At 37.6% G+C, this 25,413-nt stretch overlaps 2 protein-coding genes across 4 annotated transcripts; both read right to left on the bottom strand.

Annotated features, from left to right (window-relative positions):
• Positions 1-6,144: 6,144 nt before the first annotated feature.
• On the bottom strand, positions 6,145-6,979 carry LOC142175960 (uncharacterized). Its single transcript, XM_075242971.1, has 3 exons — positions 6,884-6,979; positions 6,438-6,701; positions 6,145-6,360 (listed from the first exon to the last, which is right to left on the bottom strand). Exons 1-3 carry the CDS (start codon positions 6,977-6,979, stop codon positions 6,145-6,147), a joined length of 576 nt encoding a protein of 191 aa, XP_075099072.1.
• LOC107804994 (E3 ubiquitin-protein ligase At3g02290) lies at positions 6,828-13,779 on the bottom strand. 3 transcript variants are annotated; one of them, XM_075244378.1, is made up of 5 exons: positions 13,639-13,779; positions 12,480-12,843; positions 11,153-11,561; positions 10,662-10,771; positions 6,828-6,999 (listed from the first exon to the last, which is right to left on the bottom strand). In XM_075244378.1, the coding sequence occupies exons 2-5, from the start codon at positions 12,594-12,596 to the stop codon at positions 6,979-6,981; spliced, it is 657 nt and encodes a 218-aa protein (XP_075100479.1). In that variant the 5' UTR covers positions 12,597-12,843; positions 13,639-13,779; the 3' UTR covers positions 6,828-6,978. The 3 variants fall into 3 exon arrangements, with proteins under 3 accessions (XP_075100479.1, XP_016484452.2, XP_016484451.2); XM_016628966.2 differs by lacking the exon at positions 6,828-6,999 and adding an exon at positions 8,419-8,583; XM_016628965.2 differs by lacking the exon at positions 6,828-6,999 and having other exon boundaries at positions 10,398-10,771.
• Between the last annotated feature and the right edge of the window lie 11,634 nt (positions 13,780-25,413).

Here is a 25,413-nt window from a genome sequence, read left to right as displayed (position 1 = left end):
TCACAATTCTATTGTGTTTTCCATTTTTCTTCTCCCACCTCCATCAGTTTCGCCCTCAAGTCTGCAATAATTTTATTGCTTTCTTTTGCATGTTCCCGTTGTCTTAAACACACATTATGAAGATACTGTAGTTGTTCTCTGTAGCATTCCTGATAACATGGTTCATCAACCCATTCCTCAAAATCACAAATAGGTTTGCTGGGAACCTTGTAAAACTGGTTCATACAGTGCCAGTAGCGGCGTCCAACTTCACCACCGTCCCAACAATTTTGCATCAAACATGCTTTTCCACACTTGCATTTTGGTGGACGAAGAGGTTAAGCCATTTGTGAAATATTTGTTTTTAGTAAAAAAAAACCTTACTTTTAATGAAATATTTTCTTTTAGTAAATTTTGAGCACACAAAATAACTACAATGAGCCCATTATTTATAGGCGAGACAACACCCACATAATGTAGTGTTTAACCACGCTAAATACATAACGTACTATGTAATAGCGTTATATTTTGCGTGTTAAATATCATGATGTTGACAAGACAACTTTATGTCAGCTGGTCAACTTTTTTAGTTCGACAAGACAACACACACATAACGTAGTGTTCAACCGCGCTAAATACATAACGTACTATCTAATGGCGCTATATTTTGCGTGTTAAATATCATGATGTTGACAAGAGAACTTTATGTCAGCTGGTCAGCTTTTTCAGTTCGACAAGACAACACACACAAAACTGTATATTTAACCGTGCTAAATATACAGATAATTTTATTAAATTATTATTTAAATAGGTAAAATGGAAAAGTACAAATCATAATTAACAAGCATAATTTTATTTCATAAATTTTGCAACATAGAAATAACAACTAATTATTATAACATCAACTCATGGGTAGTTAGGTACACTAGAAGAACACCCACCACGAGCTTGATTAGTTTTGCCACCCAAACCAGCTAAAGGACATTTACGACAGTCGTGTCCTGTTTGCGAGCATATACCACATTTGCGCGCATAAACGGTATCACTAACATCCATTTGGTTTCATATACGCGTTCTCTTCTGCACTTATATTTTACGCAAATAGGACTTGTTACACACTATTTTAAATGGTTCCGGAGGCCAATAATGCTCAGCACCTACTGGCTGCAACTGACCACTATATGTGTTTAGGTACTTGGAAACACTATATTGTTGATCAACATAGTTGGTCTCCGCATAACCAACACGTTGAAAACACTTGATCGCATGTGAGCAAGGCATGTGGTAGATGGACCATTTCCCACATGAGCATAACCTTGCTGATTCATTTATAGTATGTACATTATTACCCTAATTATTATGGATAGAGGTGCGAACTTCAAAAAACCTCTTTCGTTATCATACTGCAAAAATGAATGTCAATATGTTCGCCGTCTGTATTTCTCAAATCTCTGCATCGGCACTGGCATAAATTCAACACCCATTTCCATCAATTCTGTTGCAACTGCAGACCGTTCAACAAACCTCCCCGCCATCTGCTTGAACGACATCCGCACCATGGCTGTGACGGGCAATCCTCTTGCCGACTTCAATAACCCGTTGAAGGACTCTGACACGTTTGTAGTAAGAATTCCCCATTGTCTGCCACCATCCGCATACAAAGTCCACTTTTCCGGGTGATGTCGCATTAACCAATAATAGGCTGCCTCGTCTTCTTGCCTGATAGAATCTATATGCCTCCTGAATTTATGTTGTTGGTGGTCTGTTGCTGCCATCCATATCAAATCATGTAGATCCTTGTTGGGATGTGCCTTCTGGAAATTGGCCTTAAAGTGGCTCACACAGTAACGCTGGTATGCATAAGGTTCTTGCCATGCAGGCAAGTTCTCCACAGAACTTAATATACCACCGTGCCGATCAGATATTAGACAAATACCTGAACGCTGTTTGACAACGTGCTCTTTCAGGTGGTTCAAAAACAGCGTCCACGTCTCTGTGCTTTCATTGGCACAAACAGCAAAAGCTAGAGGAAATATTTGTCCATTAGCATCCACTGCCACGGCTATCAATAGCTTGATATCGTACTTTCCATAGACATGAGTTCCGTCTATGGATATTACAGGCCGGCAATGCGAAAAACCATCAATTACTGGCTTAAACGCCCAGAACACGTAATTGAATATGTATTCTGGTGTTCCCGGACTCCACTCAAGCTTCCATTCAACAACTGTCCCGGGCTTAAAGTGTTGTAGTGCGTCCATGTACTTTGGCAGAGATGCAAATGACTTATCCAATTACCGTAGACAATTTCAAACGCTCGTTTGCGTCCGAGAAATGCTTTTCTTTTCGTAATGGTATGGCCATATTCCTAGTGGACTGATGTAATGCACTCTTTGATTTTATACCTTATGGACGCTTCGAGGTGCGGAATAAGTACAAGAGAAATCAAGTCAATATCCAAGTTGAAGTGATTCCCGTTGAATGTGTCCATTTCGCATGTGTGGGTGGGAATGTATTTACCCACTTTCCATATACCTGTCTTCTTCTTGGTCGCACGCAACATCCAATTACATGGCCAAAACCACCTGCGGCAAACAGCCTTGTATACCATCGGACTTGACTCTCATACATGCATCTCACGATACTCTTTTACGTTGTGCAGTTTACAAGCCTTGCTTACGCGCGCTTTATCAGGAAAAAGCATCCCATTTGCAAGCACCGTTGGTCTAGACTCATCCCACATTGTTGTCCGGATTTCATCAAAATCCCTTGTGAGAGCTTCCACATCCGACACGGTTGGCAAGTTATCAATGTAAGGAATCTCCCTTGAATGAAACGGTACTTCGGACTCGTACACCCTTCGTCTAGGGGGGTCTCTCCTCAAATCAGGTCCTTCCTCCTCATCCTGCGCATCACCATCCTCACGAGGAAAGGGTGTCTTGTCTCCGGATTCATCGGCATTGTTATCGTAATCACTGTTCTGTTCCTCACTCTGTGCATCTGCCAGATCCCGATGTAATACGTCGTTTTCGGGCAATTAAGTGAGTACGGGTGGTTCAACTTGCTCGTTTTCACTGCACAACCAACAAAAATATAAGCTACTAAATTAATAAATGCTTTCCATATGGCTATATCACTTCACTTACAAGTCGTAATGTGATAAAATTCCATGATGGATGTTTTCAATTAGGTGATGACTTCCGGATGGGCCACTTGTAAAATTCATATCTGGCCGGTACCCCCTATTAAATATATGAGCGTTAATACAAATTCAATACACTAAAAGTATACATAATTAAGTATCACTGAACGTTTCCTCACACTCATTTTTTTGCATAACAACGATATCAATTTATCGTACTCCATTGTAAGTGGCAATTTAACATGACACTAAGCAGGTAAACTGTAGCCCACAGAGTTATTCTCCATCACAACCTCACCCCCCCCCCCCAATATAATGAAACTCTTATTCGACGCTCTTCAGACATAATGAAAAAATGCTGGAGAATTTAACAACAATAAACGTTTCAACAAGAGTATGGAAATGGCTAATCGGGAAACTTCTACGCTATACACCGTTTGAATGAATTTCTATACAATCCTAACCTCTTTATATAGGAAATGCCTAGCCGGGAAATTTTATATATATATATATAGCGCCCAAAAAGTGGGCATTATGCGCTTTTTGAATTATTGAAGTCAGGAATTATTGGTGGGGCCAGGAAAAAGGTGTATAGCGCCCAAATACTGAACGCGCGCCGGGTATTTGGGCGCTATACCTGTTAGTGTCAGCTTTCTATGTATAGCGCCCAAATATTGGGCGCTATACATTAACGGCACAGTTAACATTAATGTATAGCGCCTAGTATTTGGGTGCTATATATAAAAATGTCATCTTTTTTTTTACACCTATTAAGGTGCTACTTGTCCAAAAGAACCACATTTTGGTTCCGGACTCAAGGAATTTGAAAGCAAAAGAACATCGATAAAAGTCTAGCAGCAACATCGGACCAGAATACATCAAATTGGCACCATTCGTCTATAGTCAGATCTAGAGATCTTCTTCAACTTTACGGTTTAACAAAAGGGTTTTGGAAGGAAAATAACTAATTATTCTGGAAGTATAAAATTTCAATTTTTTTGAAAATAGAATTGAGTAGCTGATGGTTTGAGATTGTGAGAACATGTAAGATTTCCTTCTGATATGTGATGTGACTAAACGGTAAATTTTTGTATTCAAAATATACAAAGAAGACTAAACCGAGTAAGAATTATAAATATAAACCCTAACAAAGGTAGGGCAATGAGCTGTACTTTCGATTATTTAACCTCATATCTTCATTACTTTTTAAAACCTCCCAATCCGCAAGTAATTCATTATAGCAAAGGAAAAAAGTGCGTTATATGATAGTTACCTTCCTTATCAAGATAATAACTACCAAATTTAGGGTTGCTTATAGCCAATTCAAATGAACTTCTAAGCTATTCAACCCGCTATTTGGAAAGCAGCATTCTTTTTCTTTTTTGGATTTTTCACCTGCGGTTTGATATTCTTTTGGATATCAATTAATCTAGATTTGCATCGCGTAAGATCCATTAAAGGAAAAGCATAAGCACTCTCTATCATGATTTTTTTTATTTGTAGGGCTCGAACCCAATATCTATAATAAAAGATAATAGTCGACTCATACTAACGATAGAGGAAATAGAAGGAAAAACATATAATGCACATAGGAATTAGAAGGTAAATTGCACCACGACTCCAGGATTCAGAGCCAGTATTCATGTTTAAGATTATAAGTTTCAAAATATTTAAAACCATACAAACGTTACAATATATTTGAGATCATGGGTGTGTTTGGTATAACGGAAAATGTTTTTCAAGAAAATGTTTTCTTGGAAAACAAGTAGTAATTTTATTCATTTTTTGTTGTTTGGTACGCAAATTAAGGAAAATGACTTCTCAAGAGTATTCATAAATAATTTAGATATAATAAACATGAAGCCATAAACTTTCAAACCAACAACTTTCCGAACCCACAAATTTCATAAACTTTCGAACCGCTAAACTTTCAAAACAACGAAATTTTGAACCCGTAAACTTTATAATTTCTAAACTCATAAACTTCCAAACACATAAACCTCCGAACTCGTAATTTTGGAACTTGTAAAATTTTGAACCTTTAAACCGATAAATAAAAAATTAAAACTGAAAAATATATTTAGAAAAAAAATTCTTATAAATTTAAATTACAAAAAAAAGTAAAAAAAATAAATAAAAATTGTGCGGGTTGGGGTGAGGGGGTTGGGGTGGGTGGTGCAGAAAAACGAAAAAATATAAATTTGAAATTGCAAAAAAAAAAAAATTAAGGTAAAAAAAATATTTTTTTGGGGGAGGGGGGATGGAGGGGTAGTTGGGTGGATGGTGTGGGGTGGAGGGTAGTAGGATGGGTGGTAATGGAAAAACTGAAATTGAAAAAAAAAAAGTCTTTTTTGGAGAGGGGGTGGGGTGGGTTGGTGAGGGTAGAGAAGGAGTTTTTGGAAAATATTTTCCTTCTCTTGATAAGAAAAACATTTTTCTCCAATTGGAGGAAAATGAGTTCATAAGAAAAATGTAGCCAACCAAACATAAAAAATAGAAAAATATTTTCCTTTGTACCAAACACACCCCATATGTTTCGACAGTCTTCATCTCTTTCTTACCTTCTTGTCAGTCAAACTATACCATAAAAATTAAAATGGATGGATTATTAATTTGGCGCGTATAAGTAAAATATAATAAAGACAATCCTAATGCAGTTACAGATATTGAGGGTGAGCCAATAACTTTGGAGATTTATATATCGGAGCAACATATGAGAAAACTTTGATTGTACTAATAATGGCTTCATATCTTCCCAACCTTTAAACATGTTTTATCAGTCTTCTCTTATTTAGGTTTTATCAATCTAAACTTTTATTAGTGGGGAATGAAATTGTAATTATGAAGATACAACTCCATTCTCGTGTTTTATCAAAGCTAAACTCTAATCAAATATGAGCATTGAGTTTTTCTTTTTCAAACTCTTTCAAAAGAGTAGTTTGTTACAAAACTTTACATGCAATAATTAATGCCACAAAAATGACATATTTCCAACATTATAAAATAATTAATATTTCATGCACTCACTTCACCCATAGATTATCCGCTTTCTCCAGTAACATCCATATTAATTTCGTCATAGTTGCTATATTCCAGTTCCTACAACCTTTGACGTTCAAACCCCCTTGTGCTTTTGGCTTACAAATTTTCTCCCATGCAACTAGAGAGACCTTTTTTTGTTCTGCATTATTGCCCCATAGAAATTCTCTGCATTTCCTATCAACTTCTTTTAACACACCCTGTGAGAGGATGAATACTGCTCCCCAAAATTATGTAATGAAAACAGAATAGAGTTTATAACTTGTAACTTATCTACATAAGATAGATTCTTAGCAGAGTAAGTTCTAATTTTCTCTGTAATCTTCGATGTCAATTGGTGACGTTCCATCTTCTTCCACCTCTTAGACAAAAGTGGTAATCCCAAGTACCTTATTGGAAATGTCCCTACTGCAAATCCAGGCATCTCTACTAACTTTTCCTTCATCTCTGTATCTACTCCAGCCACAACCATATTGGACTTATCCACATTTGCTATTAAGCTAGTCATCTCTGAAAAATGTTTTAGTGCTTCCGCATAACTCTGCTAACATAGCAGAGCTAATATTTTCTTTGCAAAAAATCATAAGGTCATCAGCAAATATCATATGAGTAAGCTTATGTCTCTTACACACGGGATGAAATCGAAAGTCTTGGTAATTGACTCATTTTTCCCATAATTCTGGACAAGTACTCTGTAACCATTACAAACAGGAGAGGTGATACCGGATCACCTTGCTTCAATCCCTTTCTCCCATCAAAGTAACCATATCCCTCCCCATTCACTTTGATAGAAAAGGATGTAGTAGATACACATGCCATTACCAATTGGATGAAGCTTCCTGAAAATCCATAGCCTTTTAGCATCTTCTCTATAAACTCCCAGCATACCATATCATAAGTCTTCCTCAAGTCAATTTTGGTATATATATGAACAATGGCATACATTTTGGGGAACATCAGGTACCAGTAGACAGTAGCTGGTACTGGAGAAGGCTCAACAAGCTAAAGCTGGGGATGACAAGTTGGTACCAAAATGGAAGGTATTGTTTAACTACTAATGGGCACTACTCAATGGTAAAAGGATACTTGAAACTAATAGGAGACTCTCCTAAGTTACAGATAGCTGGATTAGTATGGAGCAGGGTAATGCTACCAAAACACGGATTCATAGTGTGGCTCGATATGCAAGGAAGGCTCATGACAAAAGATAGACTAAGAGATATGGGAATACAATACGACAACACAGCGTGTGGGATGTGAGATGCTGGAAATATCGAGAATGCAATACACTTATTTCATGAATGTACTTGGGATGGGCAGCTATGGACAATGATAAAGCAGTGGATTGGTTTCAGCATACAATGTTCAGAGGTGACTGATACAATGCAGAAAATTAACAGGAAAAATCGGAGCAGCTTTAAGAAGAAGATCACGGCAGCGATATATTGAGCGGGAATTTATCAAATATGGCAAGCACGAAACTGAAGACAATTTAGAAGACATAGTGTAGATAATAGCTTTGATTTGCAACAAATACAAAGTGTAATAAGAGAAAGAATTAAAATGTTGAGAAATACTAAGGAAGCAAGGAAAACTAGATTTCTAATTGATAGGATATGTAGCTAGTAGGCATTTTTTTTTTTTTTTTGAGAGAGTGATCGAGGAAGTTTTACAACAGTAGTGAGTACTCTTTATGTGTAAATTGAAGGTTTGTTTGTCTGGTAATATATTCACATCTTATTACCCAAAAAAAATATTTAACCAATATTTTAACAAACAAATCAAAATAAGAAAGGTGTGTGTAAATATTTTACTACAAGGGAAGTTGATGATACAAAATCAACGTTGGATATAAGTTTTTGAAAATTACATTTTTTTTTTTAACCTTTTTTTTTTGGGTTAGAAAGGAAACAAGGCAAAATCTATGAATAACCTCAGTTACATGATAAGACCAATTTGGGCTATACAATGAGGGAAACATTCACCATATCTTTAATTACATTGTGACAAACAAACATGTCATTATAATTACTATATTGTGTAATTACCAAGGTGTATAATTACTATCCTAGTAATTACATCATCAAGTAATTACACATGGTTTTCCAAATAGACTCTAAATGATACAAGACAAGGTAATGAGCTTTGAACTTGTGGTTTCGGTGCATAAGTGAGAATTGTATCTGGAAAATCCATCCAAGTGGAAGTACAAAAATTTAAATAGAAACCAGAGCAATATGAAGCTCATGCATTTTAGACAGGGTTGTATTGAAAAGTAATTTCTTATTTTTTTTTTTATTTATAGGGAAAGACATTTAGCTGGACAGTATTCACAATGATTTTACATTCTCTCTTGCTGGTTAATTTGATCCAAGACTGTAATTTTTGAGAAAAGATCACCCCCTGTCTTCGAATTCCATCTCCTAGAAACCAAAAAGAGGTCAACATAATGTTCTGCATAAACAGCATTTTATACATGTATAGATTGTACGCATATCTACTTGTTCAGAAACTGTGAAAAACTAATTCCAAACCTGTAAATATGTAACCAGTTACTGAAAAACAAAAGATTCATCCCCTGTGTTTTTGGTAATATTCTTCTCTTTATTGCCTACTAAAAGAGAATTGGGGCATCGGAGACTAACACAAAATCAACTAACTTAAGTGAATTTTTGGAAAGTTCTGGCGTCCAAAGCCTGCAGAACCTAGAAAACGACTAAACAGATCGTGAAATCCTGTGATTCAGCCATATAGTAACACCGCTGGCCTATAAGCATTTGACTTACCAAATAAGAACCTTGACCACTACCTTACCACTAGAAAGTGACAGTGGTAGCTGTAACTTCTGATATTCATATATCTACGCAACTCAACAAAGATGGTTTGGTGATATTGGTTTCAAGGGGGTGGTGAAGTGATTGACTGAAGAGAAAGCCAGTAAAGTCTGCCACCATGGTAGCCCGTATGCGAAGACCATTGGAGCAGTTAACCTACTATCTATGACGTACTTCCTAAGACACGACAAGTTTAAATTTTAAAAAAATGTGCATGCGATTCCCTCCTCAATATTCGGTCATTATATGATGTTCAACACCCTTATTTTGGAATATGCATCCTCATACTCGTTCAAGCTCTCACTCTACATTCTGGTATCTTACACTAACCCCTATCCATATCTGTTGTCATTCGACCATGTCAAGCCCAGCTCTGTTTTCCTAAAAGACATGTCTTACCTAGTGATTGCCATTTACTCCTCCCAAGTTCATTATACACACACGACTATCTTAAATGGTAGGGCATTTTAATTGCACACAACAGCCTGCTTGCGGACTGCTGTTGCAATTTTTGAGCTTCTATGACAATTCCCTCCCCTCCCTCCTTCCCTCCCCCCCCCCCCGGGGGGAGGGGGGGAAGGGGGTCATAGCTATTTTGGACCATGGTATAGAAGGAGTAGCACCCAAAGACAGTTAAACGTTAAGATTTAACCGCACAAAGACACTTTTAAATGCAAGTGGTTGCAAGTTTGATGATCCACCGTCTCGTTTCTAGCATCCTTTTCTAGGTAAACTACAAGCAACCCTTGAACTATGATTCATATGCAAAAACCCTCCACAATGAAACTACAAATTTAACTCTAAACTAACATAGTTTGAAAATTAACTGAAACTCCACAATATTTGGAATACCAGCCAATCTACCAGAAGGGGAAAGAGGGACAAAAAATAGTGGAAAGAAGGAGACGGGATGGGGAAGAATTGCCAAATTTCAGCTAGCCAGAAGGAAGATAAAAAGCACTATAGAATTGGATGATTACAGAAAAGTGATTTCACCAGCAGTCAGCACATAGAAATAAAAAGGTATTAGGGTAATTCCATTATAATTAGTATCCCATATGAATATGTATAGATATTACATGAAAACAAGCTACAATGATTGGACTAGCACTAATATCCATACATGTCTCTGATAACCAGCTGTCCCATGGATCATCAGTTACTCGAGAAGAGTTAAGAATAAAATCTGAAGAATGACAGCTCAGGCTCTTTGCCTATTTATGCACCAAATAAGAATCTTTGACCATAGTCCATACAACATAATAGCTGGTAAAAGGAATTAGGTGGTCTATGGAAGTAGAATGGTAAACCAAAGTGGAGCAGACAGTTCCTCACACACCCTCCTTGTGTCCCCTTTCCTAGTTCTCACTTTTTTTACCAAAAAGAAAGATAAAACCAAATAATAATAATAATAAAATCTCGTTCTTTTAAAATGTTTAAACTAGTCATTTTACCAAATATAGGAAGCACTTGATCATATTAAAACAGGGAGGTGAGGAAAGAAAAATAAAACATGAAGATTTTCCCTCAACAGAGTTGGGATTGCTTCTCGCAGGGTAGCATGTAAAGGACAAGCTCGACTGCAACATAAGTTCAAGCAAGCGACAGATAAGCAGTAACCAAAAACAGTACACACTGGCCATTATTTTGTAAAGGATCACATTTACCTTTCCGCAAATTGGACAGCTGTCACTTCTCTCCATCCACTCGTAGATGCACGCCAGGTGAAAATGGTGAGAGCATTTTGTCATTATTTTTGGGTCTTCTTCCGTATATTCTGAAAGAGAGAGGCTCATCAAGGTCATGAAAGTTGAAATTCAAGAGATTCCTGAACTTTGCTAGACAGTTTCCAGAAGCGAGGCAATGAAACCCAGGAAGAAGGAAAAATGTACTGCATTAAAATCGGTTTACTCTCAATACTGCTCTCGTCTGTTAAGCAATTCTATTTTTTCACAAGCCTACGAACAATTGCATCAAGTCCTTGATTTTAGACAGACAAAGTATGGCAGTGACTACTGATTTCAGTTTCAATTGCCCATCAGCGCTGAATAAAGTCTATCCAAAGAAATTTCACAAGACTCTAGGCAGAGAGCATGCATATAATACTTTGTAAGGCAGTTCAATGAGGATTAATAGAAAACTCGTACAACTGATCTACCTTCAAGACATGTCGGGCAGACATCTTCATCTTCTGCAGAATAGATATTAGCAAATCCAGTGGTCTTTTTAGTTGTTGACATCTTCACCGAAGATTTGCAATTGTCTTCTTTCGATCCTTCGTCACATTTAGATTCGTTCCATTTGCTTCCCCCACTCAAATATTCAGAATCATCATCACTATCACTTCTTCGTAGTGGTTCAGTTTCCTCATGCGAGTGACCTGACCCTTTCTCCCGCCTTGAGACTAGTCCATCTCGTTGCAAGCGGAAGTATCTTGGATCGGCATCATAAGGCAATGGTCTTGGAGGACAGCGGTACATATCAGATAGTGAGTTATCAAGAGATGTTGTACCTTGAGTCAGTGAAGGAATGACATTTTGTTCTCCTCTATGAAACAATGATGTATACTGCAGGATTTGAAAAAACGAATGCTCTAAATAATAGCAAATGAAGGGGAATTATTATGTCAGCAACCTATTCAGCAAAAGCCTTGGTTTCAAGCAGCTAATGATTAAACTACAAGATTTCAAATGAAGAGATTGTGCAGATGGGTCCAGCTATGAAAAAGCAAAAATATATAGCGATATGTAATTGTTCATGTGCCATGTGCGGGAGCTTCTGATGGTCAGTCTAGGTGAGATAGTAAAGGTGTTTCGGGGTAACGGGAAGGCCAAATTCACCTCATTTTGAAATGCAACGGAGCCTCGCGTACTAGGCTGCCCAGATGTTTGAAATCTCTCCTTGCTGTAAGATCGTATTTCTAGAAAAGGTATTGTCTGTAAGAATTGGCGTTCCATTTCCACAGGCTTAAACCATTGCTCTTCTCATTTCAATTCTTTTAGCAGACGCAAAGACTCAATTAATTTCATGCAAGAGGAACCTAAATCTGTCATTTTTCAGCAAAATTTAGCAGAGGAACACCAAACTGCAGCAGCTATATATCAAGCTACCACAAACTTACCTAGTTTTTGAGTTGTAATATGCTGGTTTTTATTGACAAAAATTCAAGGAAAGTAAATGAGTTCTGAATCTACTATCAAAGCACCTAAATATCAGCTTCAGCACAACTACTGATGTTCACAGTTCAACAAATCAAAAGCTGCTCAAAACATGATCAAGCTTTTGCCCAAATATCGGAGCATATGACAAAAATTAAGTTTGAAGCTCTAACTAGATAACAATTCAAGGAAGAGTATTCTCAATTTTGGATACAGAAATACTAGAAAAGTTACCATTGAATGAATAATCAGTAATTAGCAGAGAGTACGTTTGCAAAAAGAACAAAAAAATGAGATTATCCAACAAAATTGTGTAGAAAAGCATACCACATGAAAGAAGTTCTGAACAAAAGATCGAAGACATAAGCAGTTCCTATACATTGAGCTGTTGGGATTGGCCAAATCTTCACATTCATCTCGCAAACAGCAACAAAATGCACCCATGATACTGTTTTCAATCTACTTCAATAGCTCAAAAACCTTTTCTATAAACATTGGCAGTCCCCTAGTGTCATGATGGCGCGCGGTTATGGAAGCAAAACTTGTGGCAATCGAAATATGGGAATATGTGAAAGAAACCGAAAGAAGGCCTTCAGCAAACAGATGAAGCAAGGCAGTTGGGCACCCTCGCTCTTCAGGAAACCTCAAAAGAGTATATGCCCTTTGTAATGCTTGAGTAATCTGAGCAGTTCTGTCACACCCAATAAACCGTAGAGAAGTTAAATCAACAACACTACATGAAAATTAAGCAAAGTAGCTATGGTTTGCAACCTATGTTGCTCGGATAAAATGCCGCCGAATTACGTTTGGAGGATCTGACACACACCTAGTGGCATCTTTGGAGGATCCGAGCAACACAATTTCCAACAATAAGTAGCTCCAATCGCGAACTAGTTGTGGACAATATGATTCGTCCATATCATTCTGTTTCATTCCAATACTCAACAGTTTGACTAAGATAAATTTTAGAGGTTCTCTAGAGTTTAAATTCTATGTATTGACAAAGAATATTTTATAAAATCAGAATCAGGTCTAACTGCAAGCAAGTATATTTAATAGCGTTGATCGGTAACCTCGAATAAATGTTAAGTAACCTATTTAAATGATGTAATAAAATGATTACACTGTTAATGGACATAACTTAAGTAAAAAAAAAAATAGTTGGAGTGGAAGAAGCTCAATTATCATAAAAAGAAGAAATCATTTTCAGAATGCCACACTCCTCTAGCTCCACAACAGGAACAAGACTGTCATTCATCATACCCAATTATCATATTCATTATACTGTTAGTGCATATAAAAATACATTTTGAACTTAACAACAAAAAAAGAACTTTAGTGCTGAAATATAACTCAATCAACCAATTTAGACGGCACCCGCTTAAAGTAACATTAGATTATTTAGAAATTAAGCTTCTAATAAGAGAAAATAAGAGAATAATGGGTAAACAAACTAATAATTAAAGAAAGATTAAGAGAAAGGTACCTTCACTTATGGAGCTGAGAGAGAGAGAGAGAAGAGAGATGATTTTAATCAAGTGAAGACAGTAGCCTAGAAATCGGAAGTCAGATGTTTTGGATTGTTGACAATGATATCGTTGGATTTTATGCGGAGAAAAGCTAAGGATGCGCGTGAAATGTAATGGAATATTAATATTTGGCCTTAATATTACTTCACCTATTTTAGTTTACATGACACCTTTTTTGGGTTAATTACTTTAAACACTCATAGAAATATCATTAAGTTTCAGATATATTCCCTTTACTTTAAAAGCAAAACTTATATTTCATATACTACGAAAATTCTACACATACGTGAGAGAAATTGTTAGGAAGACCTTCTCAAAACTTGATTAAAGAAAATGACCTTTATTTTATTTCTCTCACTTATTTTTAGACCCAAAAAATTATTAATGTTTAGATTAATGACTTAATGGGTGGTCGGGGGCAAATTTAACCTTATTAAAATTTAGAAGTTAACTATTAAAACTAGAATAACTTTTTTTTTTATTACTTCATCTCTTCGAGAACTTCACCCTAGGCGTAGATCCACTCCACCAAGTTGGTTTTGGTGTATCCAAACGTTGATTTCGGGCCAAAAGCAAGCCAAACTCTCTCGTGTCTATATAGACCTCATTACTGTGTAGTTTTTTCAATTTTAATAATTTTTAGGTAACTTCAAATTCATCTTTTACTTTTTTTAGAAGTATAATTTTGCGTTTAAAGAAAAATCAGATATTTTATAGCGAGGATGAATATTGGTCCCAGTTGATCTATTTTGGAGCTTTATATTTACAATTAATGTAGATGCGCGACGTATGTTCTATAATAAAACTATGGTCGATTATTGTATGTTTTTAACTGCTCGCCGGAATTGTAATTTTATTTATTGTAGTATGTTAGGATTAGTGTATCTCTATAATTTAACACATGTTCTTTACCTTACATGTAATTATCGTTTTTATATCCTAATTAATTGTACAAAGAGGAGACTACCATAATAAAATCAACACAACGTTATACTCAAGTTTATCTTTCGAATTATTAGCTGTGATCTTTAATGCTTTTGAACTATGACGTCGGTTATTTTAGGATTTTGAACTATGGCATTGTTGTATATCTTAATTCCTCTTTTACTTTTTCTTATCAGTCTCTATGATCTTGAATTTTAAAATGACTTTTTATAAAGTGAAATGCATGTGTTGATGCTCTTTATACTTAGTTTTAAACTAAATCTTCCATGGAGAGGGTGAATATTATCCCTAGCTGATCAAAGGATCAAGTTGTTTGCTTGTTGTAACAACTTAGAGTCTATATACCTATTGTTTATAATCAATCCTTTTATATGTCTACTAAATAACATATTTTGTTGTTCTACCACGTATGAGTATATTGACGACCACTGATTTAGTTGGTCATGTTAATGTGATAAATGTGGACACTCTTTCCATCCTTTAAATTAGTTAGAAGGATCAATATAAACACAATTAATTCTACGAGCTGATAAGAAAATTCAAATCCTAGAAGTTTGGAGCTGTTGTTAATAAATATCTTTGGTAAATACTTGTCATGGAATAAACATCCTTTTTGTTTAACTATAAATTCATAATCCTGACTGATAGCTGTAATCTCCTATCACATGTTGCTGCATACAAAATCATTATAGACGTCCTTTTGCGATATATAAATAACACTTGGTCCATAAGAGACTTATTTTAAAACTTCATCAGGTCTAGCCAAAACTTGATATTAACTTTTACAATACTAGATCTCTCCACTTTAGTATCAGACTCGCCGCAACGGTCAATATCACCTCGTGATAATAACCCCGATTGTTACTACAGAAAGCATGCAATTTTAAGGCATTCAGGGGGGGGCTCCAAATTTGGTGGTAAATGTTGGATCAGCAAATACTATGTGAGTAATGAATATGTAGATTTATATTTTATTATTCCTATAAGTTATCTAGCAGTTGATACACTCACTGTCATTCGTTTTGAGGTATAAGATGAAGATCAATATAGTTTTGAAGAGTGGTTTGATGAAACCTATCAGCAGGAAGTCTGTGCCAGAGATCCCTCTACACAAAATGTTGTGTAGAAGCATCTTGTGGTCATCGAGTATAAGAACTCGATAAGATAGACCAAGCGGCTAACAATGCAAGAGCTCTTTTCCTCTTATACGCTCTAAAAAAAGAGTATATCGGGTTTTTGGACCCTATGTTGAGTAAGGGTTCCAAAAAATGACATAGTTGTGTGTTGAAGAACTTATTTTTAGTTTGATTTAGTTTATTTTTATGAATTTTGTGTATCTAAACAATCGATTGTTTATATTTTTAATCTATTAGAGTTGAAGCAAAACGTAAGCCATTTGTATATACTGATTATAGACTCTCAATTTAGCCGATTATCAACTATTTATCGAGTATGCAAAAATATTATGAGCAATTTGAAAATAACGAGCTTAAAACAAATAGGAGTTGTAGTGATTATAAACTCTCAATTTAGTCGATTATCAATTATTTTTCGAGTATGAAAATTTTTATGAGCAATGTGAAAATAACGACTTTAAAACAAACAGGATGTAGATACATGAGATGGAAAATAAATAAATTTTCAAACTCTCAATTTAGCGATTGTCAACTATTTGTCTAGTACGCAAAATCTTATGAGCAATATAAAAATAACGTGTTTAAAATAAATAGGAGTTATAGATACATGAGATAGGGGAAAATGTCGAATGTACATGAGTTGATTACAACATATACGAGTTTACAAAACGAATTTACAAAATATGCTCACTTAGGGAAGATCTGTCACGATCCAAAATTCCACTAAGGGTCGTGGTGGCGTCGGACACCGCTGTCAGGCAAGCCAACCATAAATACTTAATTAAATTCTTGTTTAAATAATTGTGAAAGCTATAATTTTCCTTCAATTTGGCTAGTAAAAAATAATCTTTACAAAATAAATAAAAGAATATTTAGAAGTTAATACAAAATACCCCATAATTATCCCAGAACTCGGTGTCACAAGTGCATGAGCAGTTTCTAGAAAATAATGTAATACAACAACTGTCCGGAATACAAATTGGACAGGAAAAAAATACAGTACAATACTCTGAAGGAGACTCTGCTGGTTGTGGGTCGTCTCGAGAGGTGCAGCTCGCCTAAGTCTCTGTATCAACCATGTTGTTGCGCCCAACTAGGCCACTAGACATACATGTGCCTGTGCAACAAAAATGCCCAGCAAGTGTAGTATGAGTACAAAACTAACTTGTACCCAGTAAGTATCCCGTCTAACCTCGAAGAAGTAGAGGCGAGAGGTCGACTTTGACACTTACTAGTGGTCCAATAATAATATATTAATAATGCGGATAATCATGGATTTATTAAAAACGACAGTAAACTCAAGTAATTCAAGAAACAAGTAAACATTCCTTTTTATATTTAGAAGTCTCCAAATTCATAATCCATTATGTATCAATTTATCTCAGACCAGAGAGGCAATATCAATTTGTAAATCTCAAGTAAGCATTACAAGCATGCGCAAATCATGCTGAGGTCGTACGGCCCGATTCAACAAATATTTAAACTGTGCACTGCCAGAGGGTCGAATGGCGCGAATCATAGATGCATCTATTACCCCGCTCGCGAATCATACGTGCGACGTAGGTACTCATAGATACACACATTCAAACAATCAATTAAGAATTCATCAAGAAACATTTATTCAAGGAAAAGTCAATTCTCTTTTAACGATTTAAGAAAATGAGGTTTAACCCTTTTTAGAAATTCTTTTACTAATTCGATATGATTCAGGCAATTTCAGTTGTCAATAAGATTACAAATATTTCAGGTATAGCATGCTTTTGGGTCCTAGACTACCCGGACTTACACATAATAGTAGCTACGCACGGACTCTCGTCACCTCGTGCATACGTAGCCCCCACAAATAGGAGCACATAACCAATTATTTCACCTACGGGGACAATTCCCTCTTACAAGGTTAGAAAGGAGACTCACCTCGCTCCAAAGATCCATAACCGGCATTCCACGCTCTTCCGAAGACTCGAATCGATGCACAATGCTCCAAAACTAGCCAATAATTATGCAAATCCATTAATATGTATTCAATTACTCATTACAATCCAATTTATAACAATTTCTAACCCCGATCGAAAAGTTGACAAAATTGCCCTCGGGCCCACGTGCCCCGATTCCGAAATTTCTAGAAGATAAATTTACTCATGAACTCACGAACTCAAATATATGATTTTCTATTAATTTCATACCCAAAATCGTGTTCAAAATCCAACAATATCAATTTTCTAGGTTTACCCTCAAACCCCAAGTTTCTACCAAATTTTCATGCTCAAATCCGCACATAATCAATGTATTTAACTCAAGATAGGTGGGGTTAGCTTACCTCATCGTTGATGATGAAAAAACCCCACTTGAAGCTCTCCAAAACGTCCACACCAAATGAAAAATGGGGAAAAAATGACCAACCCCCGATTTTAAAAGAACTTACTGCCTCCAGCACTTCTGCATCTGCGGTCACACGATCGCTTATGCGGTTCCGCAGGTGCGGCCCCTAGACCGCTCCTGCGGTTCCTCTCCAGGCTCCCCTTTCCGCTTCCGCGCCTCAACTCTCGCAGGTGCGGTCCCGCTTCTATGGCGAGATGACCGCATCTGCAGTCCTTACACTTCCAGCCCAAAATTGCATATGCGGCTCTCCTGGCCGCTTCTGCGTCTCCGCACCTGCGGCCAAAACCTCGCAGAGGCGGTTATATCAGATATCAGCTGCCTCAATCCTTCCTCAAATTTCAAAATTGATCTATTAACCATCCGAAATCCACCCGAGTCCCCCGGGACCCAAACCAATCATACCAACCAGTCCCAAAACACATTACGGACTTGCTCGAGGCCTCAAATCATATCAAACAATGTTAAAATCATGAATCGACCTCCAATCCAAGCTTAATGAACTTTAGAATTTCAAACTTCAACATTCGATACCGAAACCTATCAAATCACGTCCGATTGACCTTAAATTTTGCATACACGTCATATTTGACATTACGGACCTACTCCAACTTCCGGAATTGGATTCCGACCTCGATATCACAAAGTCCACTTCCGGTCAAACTTCTCAAAAACCTTCAAATTTCTATCTTTAGCCAAATGACTCCAAAATGACCTACGGACCTCCGAATTCACTTCCGATCGCGCTCCCAATATCAGAATCACCATACGGAACTATTCCCAGACTCAAAATCTCAAACGGACATTGATAACCCTAAAATGCACTTCAATCTAAACTTATGAGATTCTTTCAAAAATGCAAACTTCCACAATAGGCGTCAAAACGTTCCCGGGTCTTCCAAAACCCAATTCGGACATACGCCCAAGTCCGAAATCATCATATGAACCTGCTGGAACCTTTGAATCCCAATTCTGAGGTTGTTTACTTAAAAATCCAACCCTAGTCAGTTCTTTCAACTTAAAGCTTCCGAAATGAGAATTCTCTTTCCAAATCAACTCCGAACTTTTCGAAATTCAATTCCGACCGCGCGCACAAATCATAATACCTGAAGTGAAGCTGCTTATGGCCTCAAACTATTGAACGACATGCTAGAGCTCAAAAATGACTGGTCGGGTCATTACATTCTCTCCCATTTAAACATATGTTCGTCCTCGAACGTGCTAAGAACTGCGTTGGAGTTGTTTGAAATCACTGTTTAACACCTCGCACACCTACCCCTGCTACCATAACTCAATTGGGCACCCTAGCTCGATCAATCTGAAGATACCCTTTTTCACTTAGGCAAATAAGCCTTAGAGCCCAATTCCAACATCCGGAATTCTCTGCCAGGCTTGCTCCAACATACGCTCACCGAATCAATAACTACACGCAGCACCAAAACATGACTGCATACCTTAGATGAATTCACACCTTGCACCACTTAACTCACAGGACCACAATAACATTCTCTGATCCATTTAGTCAAAATTCCATGACTCGGATGCTCTCATTGCACCTCATGACATACATAGGACTTGCTCTAACTCTTACAATACCGCCACGACAGAAGGGATGTGTAGAAATTCATAACTAACGGCTGAATCAACAATTCATTAGGTCTATACTCCTTTCAGGAACCATCACCCCATTCTGAACCAAATAATGGTCTTTGCTCTTTACTATACTTCATATAATCAGATTGCAATGATCCTAAATCCAATGATCTCGCCTCACCCTGCACGAACTGCTCAGTCAATAAGCCACCCCGGACATGATCAAAAGTCTTATATACTACCACAATGTGCCAATGGGCTACCAATTTGAACATGATACATAAAGGAAACGAACTCTGAAAAGGAAATCCAATTACCCCGCTCGCGAATCATACATGCAACGCGGGCACACAGCTAATACGAGTTTTCCTCAAAAAAATAGGAAACAAAATACATAAAAACAGATATAGGGAGTTGTACTCAACATCACACAGTTGCGGCGCGCAACCCGATCCAAACAACATACCCATGGCGGCGTGCCGCCCGATCCACACATAAAATTCACATAAGGAGTTACACACCGAGCTATATTGCTCATTACAACAAAATACCGAATATCGGTCACAAGCACGCTAAGTGCATAATACTATCCCTGGGGAGACATATAGCGTTATAAGCTACAAACTCAAGCACAACTGAGGTGCGATGTACTATCTGAATCTCAAGAGCCATTCTGCTCATATAACATCATCTCTACGCAGAACCTCAACACATAAGAAATTTACCAAGCCGTCTCACAACTCACACGGCGCAATATATCATTACATAAAATAGTTGCAGACGAGATAATACCCCGACTACTCTTCCATATGGAGCGTGTTGCTGAAATGAACACATCTGGCCTGATATAGAGCCCATATTCACATTTAAATCCATCCACAAACCTCAAGCTGATTCTGATCGCACTGAACTAGGCTAATAACCTTTCAAAGGTCCATAATCACTCCCCTTTTTTCTCATAACACACAAGAACAACCATCATAACCGGAGTAGTCCTTCACAGTCCACAACCCATTAACCGAATGCCCTCCAGGCATCAATTCTCAATTTAACGACATCACTACAATCTACATACTTGGTTTAACTCTTCAATCAATCAAGTGGCTATATGCCACACTTATACAACCTTCCCGTGGGGCACGCTCCCACAACCTTCCACAACATATAACAGGTATGTACATCCAAACCACCGGCCGCGCTAATGCTAAAAAGCGATCAAGAATCTTAACCAGGATGCAAAGCCTTTTTCACAGAACACCGATCTCAGGTGATGCTGAAGACAATACCAACTTACTTTAAATATCGAAACTCCTTTCCTGCTCATCCGAGCTCGTGACATCCTTGTCAACGCCGAACTGTAACCTTTATCCTCACTTCAAATTCCATACCACTCACTGTACCCAACATGCCAATATACGATAGAACACGATTTTTCATTATAACTCCGGAACCACTAACAGATTAACACTTCATCATATAAAAACTTTTCACTTAACTCACTTAAGGAGAATCATAGCAACACACAGGTGAATTTTCATAACCGTAGAATATGCAAATCTCTAAGTAGTGGTCTAAGCCACCATAACCCTTTCGGGATCCACCTACACATAATAGGCCATAACAGTAGAATACTTCTGAATAACATCAATCACGGCGGCCGACAAGCTTACCACGTACCATCACAAATCACTTGCATAACTTGATCACGCTGAAGGAACTGATCACTACCATCAATCTGCCAATTCAACTATGGCTAACCAATCTATCTTTTTCCAATTTATCCTTGATTGCCTTAGAAATGATAATAACTCCATCCAACACATAACACGCTCCCTCCGCACTCGCCCGAGTGACCTTGAATCATGAGACCATGCTGTCTCAAATCCCACGAACTGTGTCATACCTCCCAAATGCTACATTGCAAGTCAAAACAGCATAGAACATTCTGGGCCTCTTCTCATAAGCTACTACAAAGCTTGATTCTTAACCGTACCTATAGGCTCGAAATCATTAAGCACCACACTTTACCCTTTTGGATCCACTAGGACCGTTGTTGAGAGCCACCCGCTCTGACTTGGCCCCGAATGTAATCAACTCCATGAATCTTCTAGCACATGAATACCATCTCGACGAAGCACCCAGCAGAATCACTTCCCTTGGAACCCGCATCTATATAAGGCATAAATCCTTAATCCTTCCCTAAGTCTGAACATGAGCCAATAAGGCCAACCATAGCACACCTTTAACAATTCCTTTGCTTAAATTACCACTTATTTTCTTTTTCCGTAACTGAAATAACCCATCAATATGCTAATAACCAGAAACCTCGCAAGTAGTTAACCATACAACCCAATCATAGGCGGTGGGACTCTCCCACTTAGCTTGAAGCCACTATTACACAACTCTGGATTCACCAGGATTCTTTATCTCTTATTGACATAACCTTGCGCAATCAACCACCAAAATTCTCGGAATCTTTCTGTAAAACCCCTTTTTATACTCTGAATCATCAACCACATTCACACGACCGATCTTTTTGCTGTATAACCAATAGAATTCTTCGCAGAAGCTTCGCCAACCATGTGACCGCCGATCTGCTCACCTGAGATAACCCACCTGTGTAATTTACGTGTCAACATCTTCCAACGCTGCTGAACGGGGTACAACCACTATGACATCAATAACTCATCCTGAGTCTGAGCTTACTCTCTAGCTGCACAAGTCCATTCACCCCTTATGGACATCAATTAAATATGTGGCATCATCCTTCCAATTTAGAGTTATGTTGTATCCTTCTTCATTTCAAGTAGCTTTTTTCCGTTATATCAAATCTCCTGTCGCATTATAGACCATACTTCAAATTAAATCCTTAGACCCCAATCACCAATCATTAAAAATTCCCAAATTATTCCAAACTCTTCTTAAGGTGCGTAGTCATCCTACCGCAAAGCCCATATGCAACTCCGCCACTCTCTCACTTTAGCGGAACTCACCCCTTTAATCGACTACTCGACCTTTGCTTCTTATGCTTGGCCTTCTAAAAATTTTAACCATCGCTTGACACTCCCCACATGCCCTTCCTCATCCTTTGCTGCTCAGTTGTTGCCTTAAATAAAATCTATCTTCGTAGCACTTAAACCCACAAGTCGCTACTAACTTTAAACCTTTCTGAAGATCATCTTCCTTGAGCCGCCAACATTAGAAACACTGATTCAATCCCGAACCATCGCACCCCGCAATATCTAACAGTCGTTTCTCCAATATTATTTCACAATATCTTATCCTATAGGCAAATTGTAGAAGACCATAACACCGACGAACTTAACACACACAATCGAGGACGACGGCACTACATCGCAGATGAAAATTCCACCACGCTCGAAAATACCAAGGCTCGTTACTCCATCATCCCAAATCTGGACATTCATAGGCCAATTGTTTTTACTTCACCAGAAATGAAATATCAGATCTCTGAGTCGTGCACTGAGTAGACCTCCTTTCAAATCATTCACCACCCTAACACATAGGCAAGTATCCTACCATCAAGTCAATACTCTGTGATAACCAATCGTAAGCATCACAACAACCTGTGCATGGCCTCCAAGCTCGTAGAAGCACAACTACCAAGCCGAAACGATAGAAAAATCCTCCCGCAAGGCGACGACAATATCCCAACCAATCATACCAGGAGAAAAATCACGCACCACATCTATAGTACCATTACAATTCTTCAATTCTCGATTTATAACAAGCGGTTCGCGTCGCGTAAGATTGAGTAGGAAGGAAACAAGGGCATAATCCTCAAGGAACCAAATCGCACGATGAGAAATCAAGAAGGGAAGTGCTCCTAACAGCCTTGTAGCCTCTCGAAGATAAGTACAGACGTCTCCGTACCGATCCGCAAGACTCTACTAGACTCGCTCATGACTCGTGAGACCTAAGGGAATCTAGTGCTCTGATACCATGTTGTCACGACCTAAAATCCACTAAGGGTCGTGAAGGCGCCGGACACCATTGTCAGGCAAGCCAATACTAAATAACTAGCAATTTCTCATTTTAGATATTTCTGAATTCACTTCTTTTATACATTTAAACAATAAGAAATAAACTTCCACTGAATAAATAGTGATATCTTTAACAATTTCAAAATATTGACTACTTCCATAGACATCCCAAAACACGGTGTCACAAGTGCATGAGCATTTACTAGGGAATGAAATAAAATACAGTAATTGTCCGGAATACATATGGACAGAAATGAAAATATAGTGCAATACTCTGAAGGAGACTCTGCTATCCACGATCGTCTCGACAAATGCAACTCACCTAAGTCTCTGTATCAATCATGCCGCTCTACCACTAAGCCACTAGCCACACATAAACATGTGCAACAAAAATGCACAGCAAGTGTAGTATGAGTAAGAAAACAACGTGTACCCAATGTGTATCCCGTCTAATCTCGAAGAAGTAGAGATGAGAGGTCGACTTCGACACTTACTAGTGGTTCAATAGTAATATATTATAAATGTGAGTAATCATGGAGTTATTAAAATCGATAGTAATTTCAAATAAGTCATGAACAGGTAAAAGTTTCTTTTTATATTAAAAATCTCTGGATTCATAATCTATTAATTTTCAACTATCTCAAGCCAGGGAGAGAAAATATCAATATCGATAAATCTCAAGGCAAGCAATACAAGCATGGTGCAAATCATGCCGAGGACGTACGGCCCGATCCAACAATATTTAAATTGTGCACTGCCAGAGGGTCGAATGGCGCGAACCATAGATGCATCTATTTAATCTACCGAGGGGTTTGACACGTTCCGAAATTAAACATATACAGACAGTCAATCAAGAAGTCAACAGGGAACAATAATCCAAAGAAAAGCCAATTCTCTTTTAACGATTTTTCTGAAAAAATAAAGTTTAATCCTTTTAGAAATTCATTTACCAATTCGATAGGATTTAAGCAATTTCAGTTGTCAATAAGATTACAAATATTTCAGGTATAGCATGTTTTTGGGTCCTAGACTACCCGGACTTACACATAATAGTAGCTACGCACGGACTCTCGTCACCTCATGCATACGTAGCCCCCACAAATAGGAGTACATAACCAATTATTTCACCTACGGGGACAATTCCCTCTTACAAGGTTAGAAAGGAGACTCACCTCGCTCCGAAGATCCATAACCGGCATTCCACGCTCTTCTGAAGACTCGAATCGATGCACAATGCTCCAAAACTAGCCAATAATTTTGAAAATCCATTAATATTTATTCAATTACTCATTACAATCCAATTTATAACAATTCATAACCCCGATCGAAAAGTTGACAAAATTGCCCTCGGGCCCACGTGCCCGGATTCCGAAATTTCTTAAAGATAAAGTTTACCCATGAACTCACGAACTCAAATATATGATTTTCTCTTAATTTCATACCCAAAATCGTGGTCAAAATCCAAGAATATCAATTTTTTAGGTTTATCCTCAAACCCCAAGTTTCTACCAAATTTTCATGCTCAAATTCGCACATAATCAATGTATTTAACTCAAGATACGTGGGATTAACTTACCTCGTCGTTGATGATGAAAAAACCCCACTTGAAGCTCTCCAAAACGTCCACACCAAATGAAAAATGGGGGGAAAATGATCAACCCTGATTTTAAAAGAACTT

This window comes from Nicotiana tabacum, chromosome 22, assembly GCF_000715075.1.
Source record: "Nicotiana tabacum cultivar K326 chromosome 22, ASM71507v2, whole genome shotgun sequence".
Classification (NCBI taxonomy): domain Eukaryota; kingdom Viridiplantae; phylum Streptophyta; class Magnoliopsida; order Solanales; family Solanaceae; genus Nicotiana; species Nicotiana tabacum.
Note: the sequence above shows the minus strand (reverse complement) of the source record. Positions and strands in the feature narration are given on the sequence as shown.

Bases quoted from the DNA above. Each gene is read 5' to 3' on its own strand.
- LOC142175960 (XM_075242971.1), bottom strand. From the start codon at position 6,979: ATGGCATGTGTATCTACTACATCCTTTTCTATCAAAGTGAATGGGGAG. The intron at 6,702-6,883 runs GTATCACCTCTC...CTATGTTAGCAG, and splicing joins GATTGAAGCAAGGTGATCCG to AGTTATGCGGAAGCACTAAA. The intron at 6,361-6,437 runs GTAGATAAGTTA...ATCCTCTCACAG, and splicing joins CTGCTAAGAATCTATCTTAT to GGTGTGTTAAAAGAAGTTGA.
- LOC107804994 (XM_016628965.2), bottom strand. From the start codon at position 12,596: ATGGGTGCATTTTGTTGCTGTTTGCGAGATGAATGTGAAGATTTGGCC. The intron at 11,562-12,479 runs GTATGCTTTTCT...CAAATCCTGCAG, and splicing joins TTCAGAACTTCTTTCATGTG to TATACATCATTGTTTCATAG. The intron at 10,772-11,152 runs GTAGATCAGTTG...TCTCTCTTTCAG, and splicing joins CTGCCCGACATGTCTTGAAG to AATATACGGAAGAAGACCCA.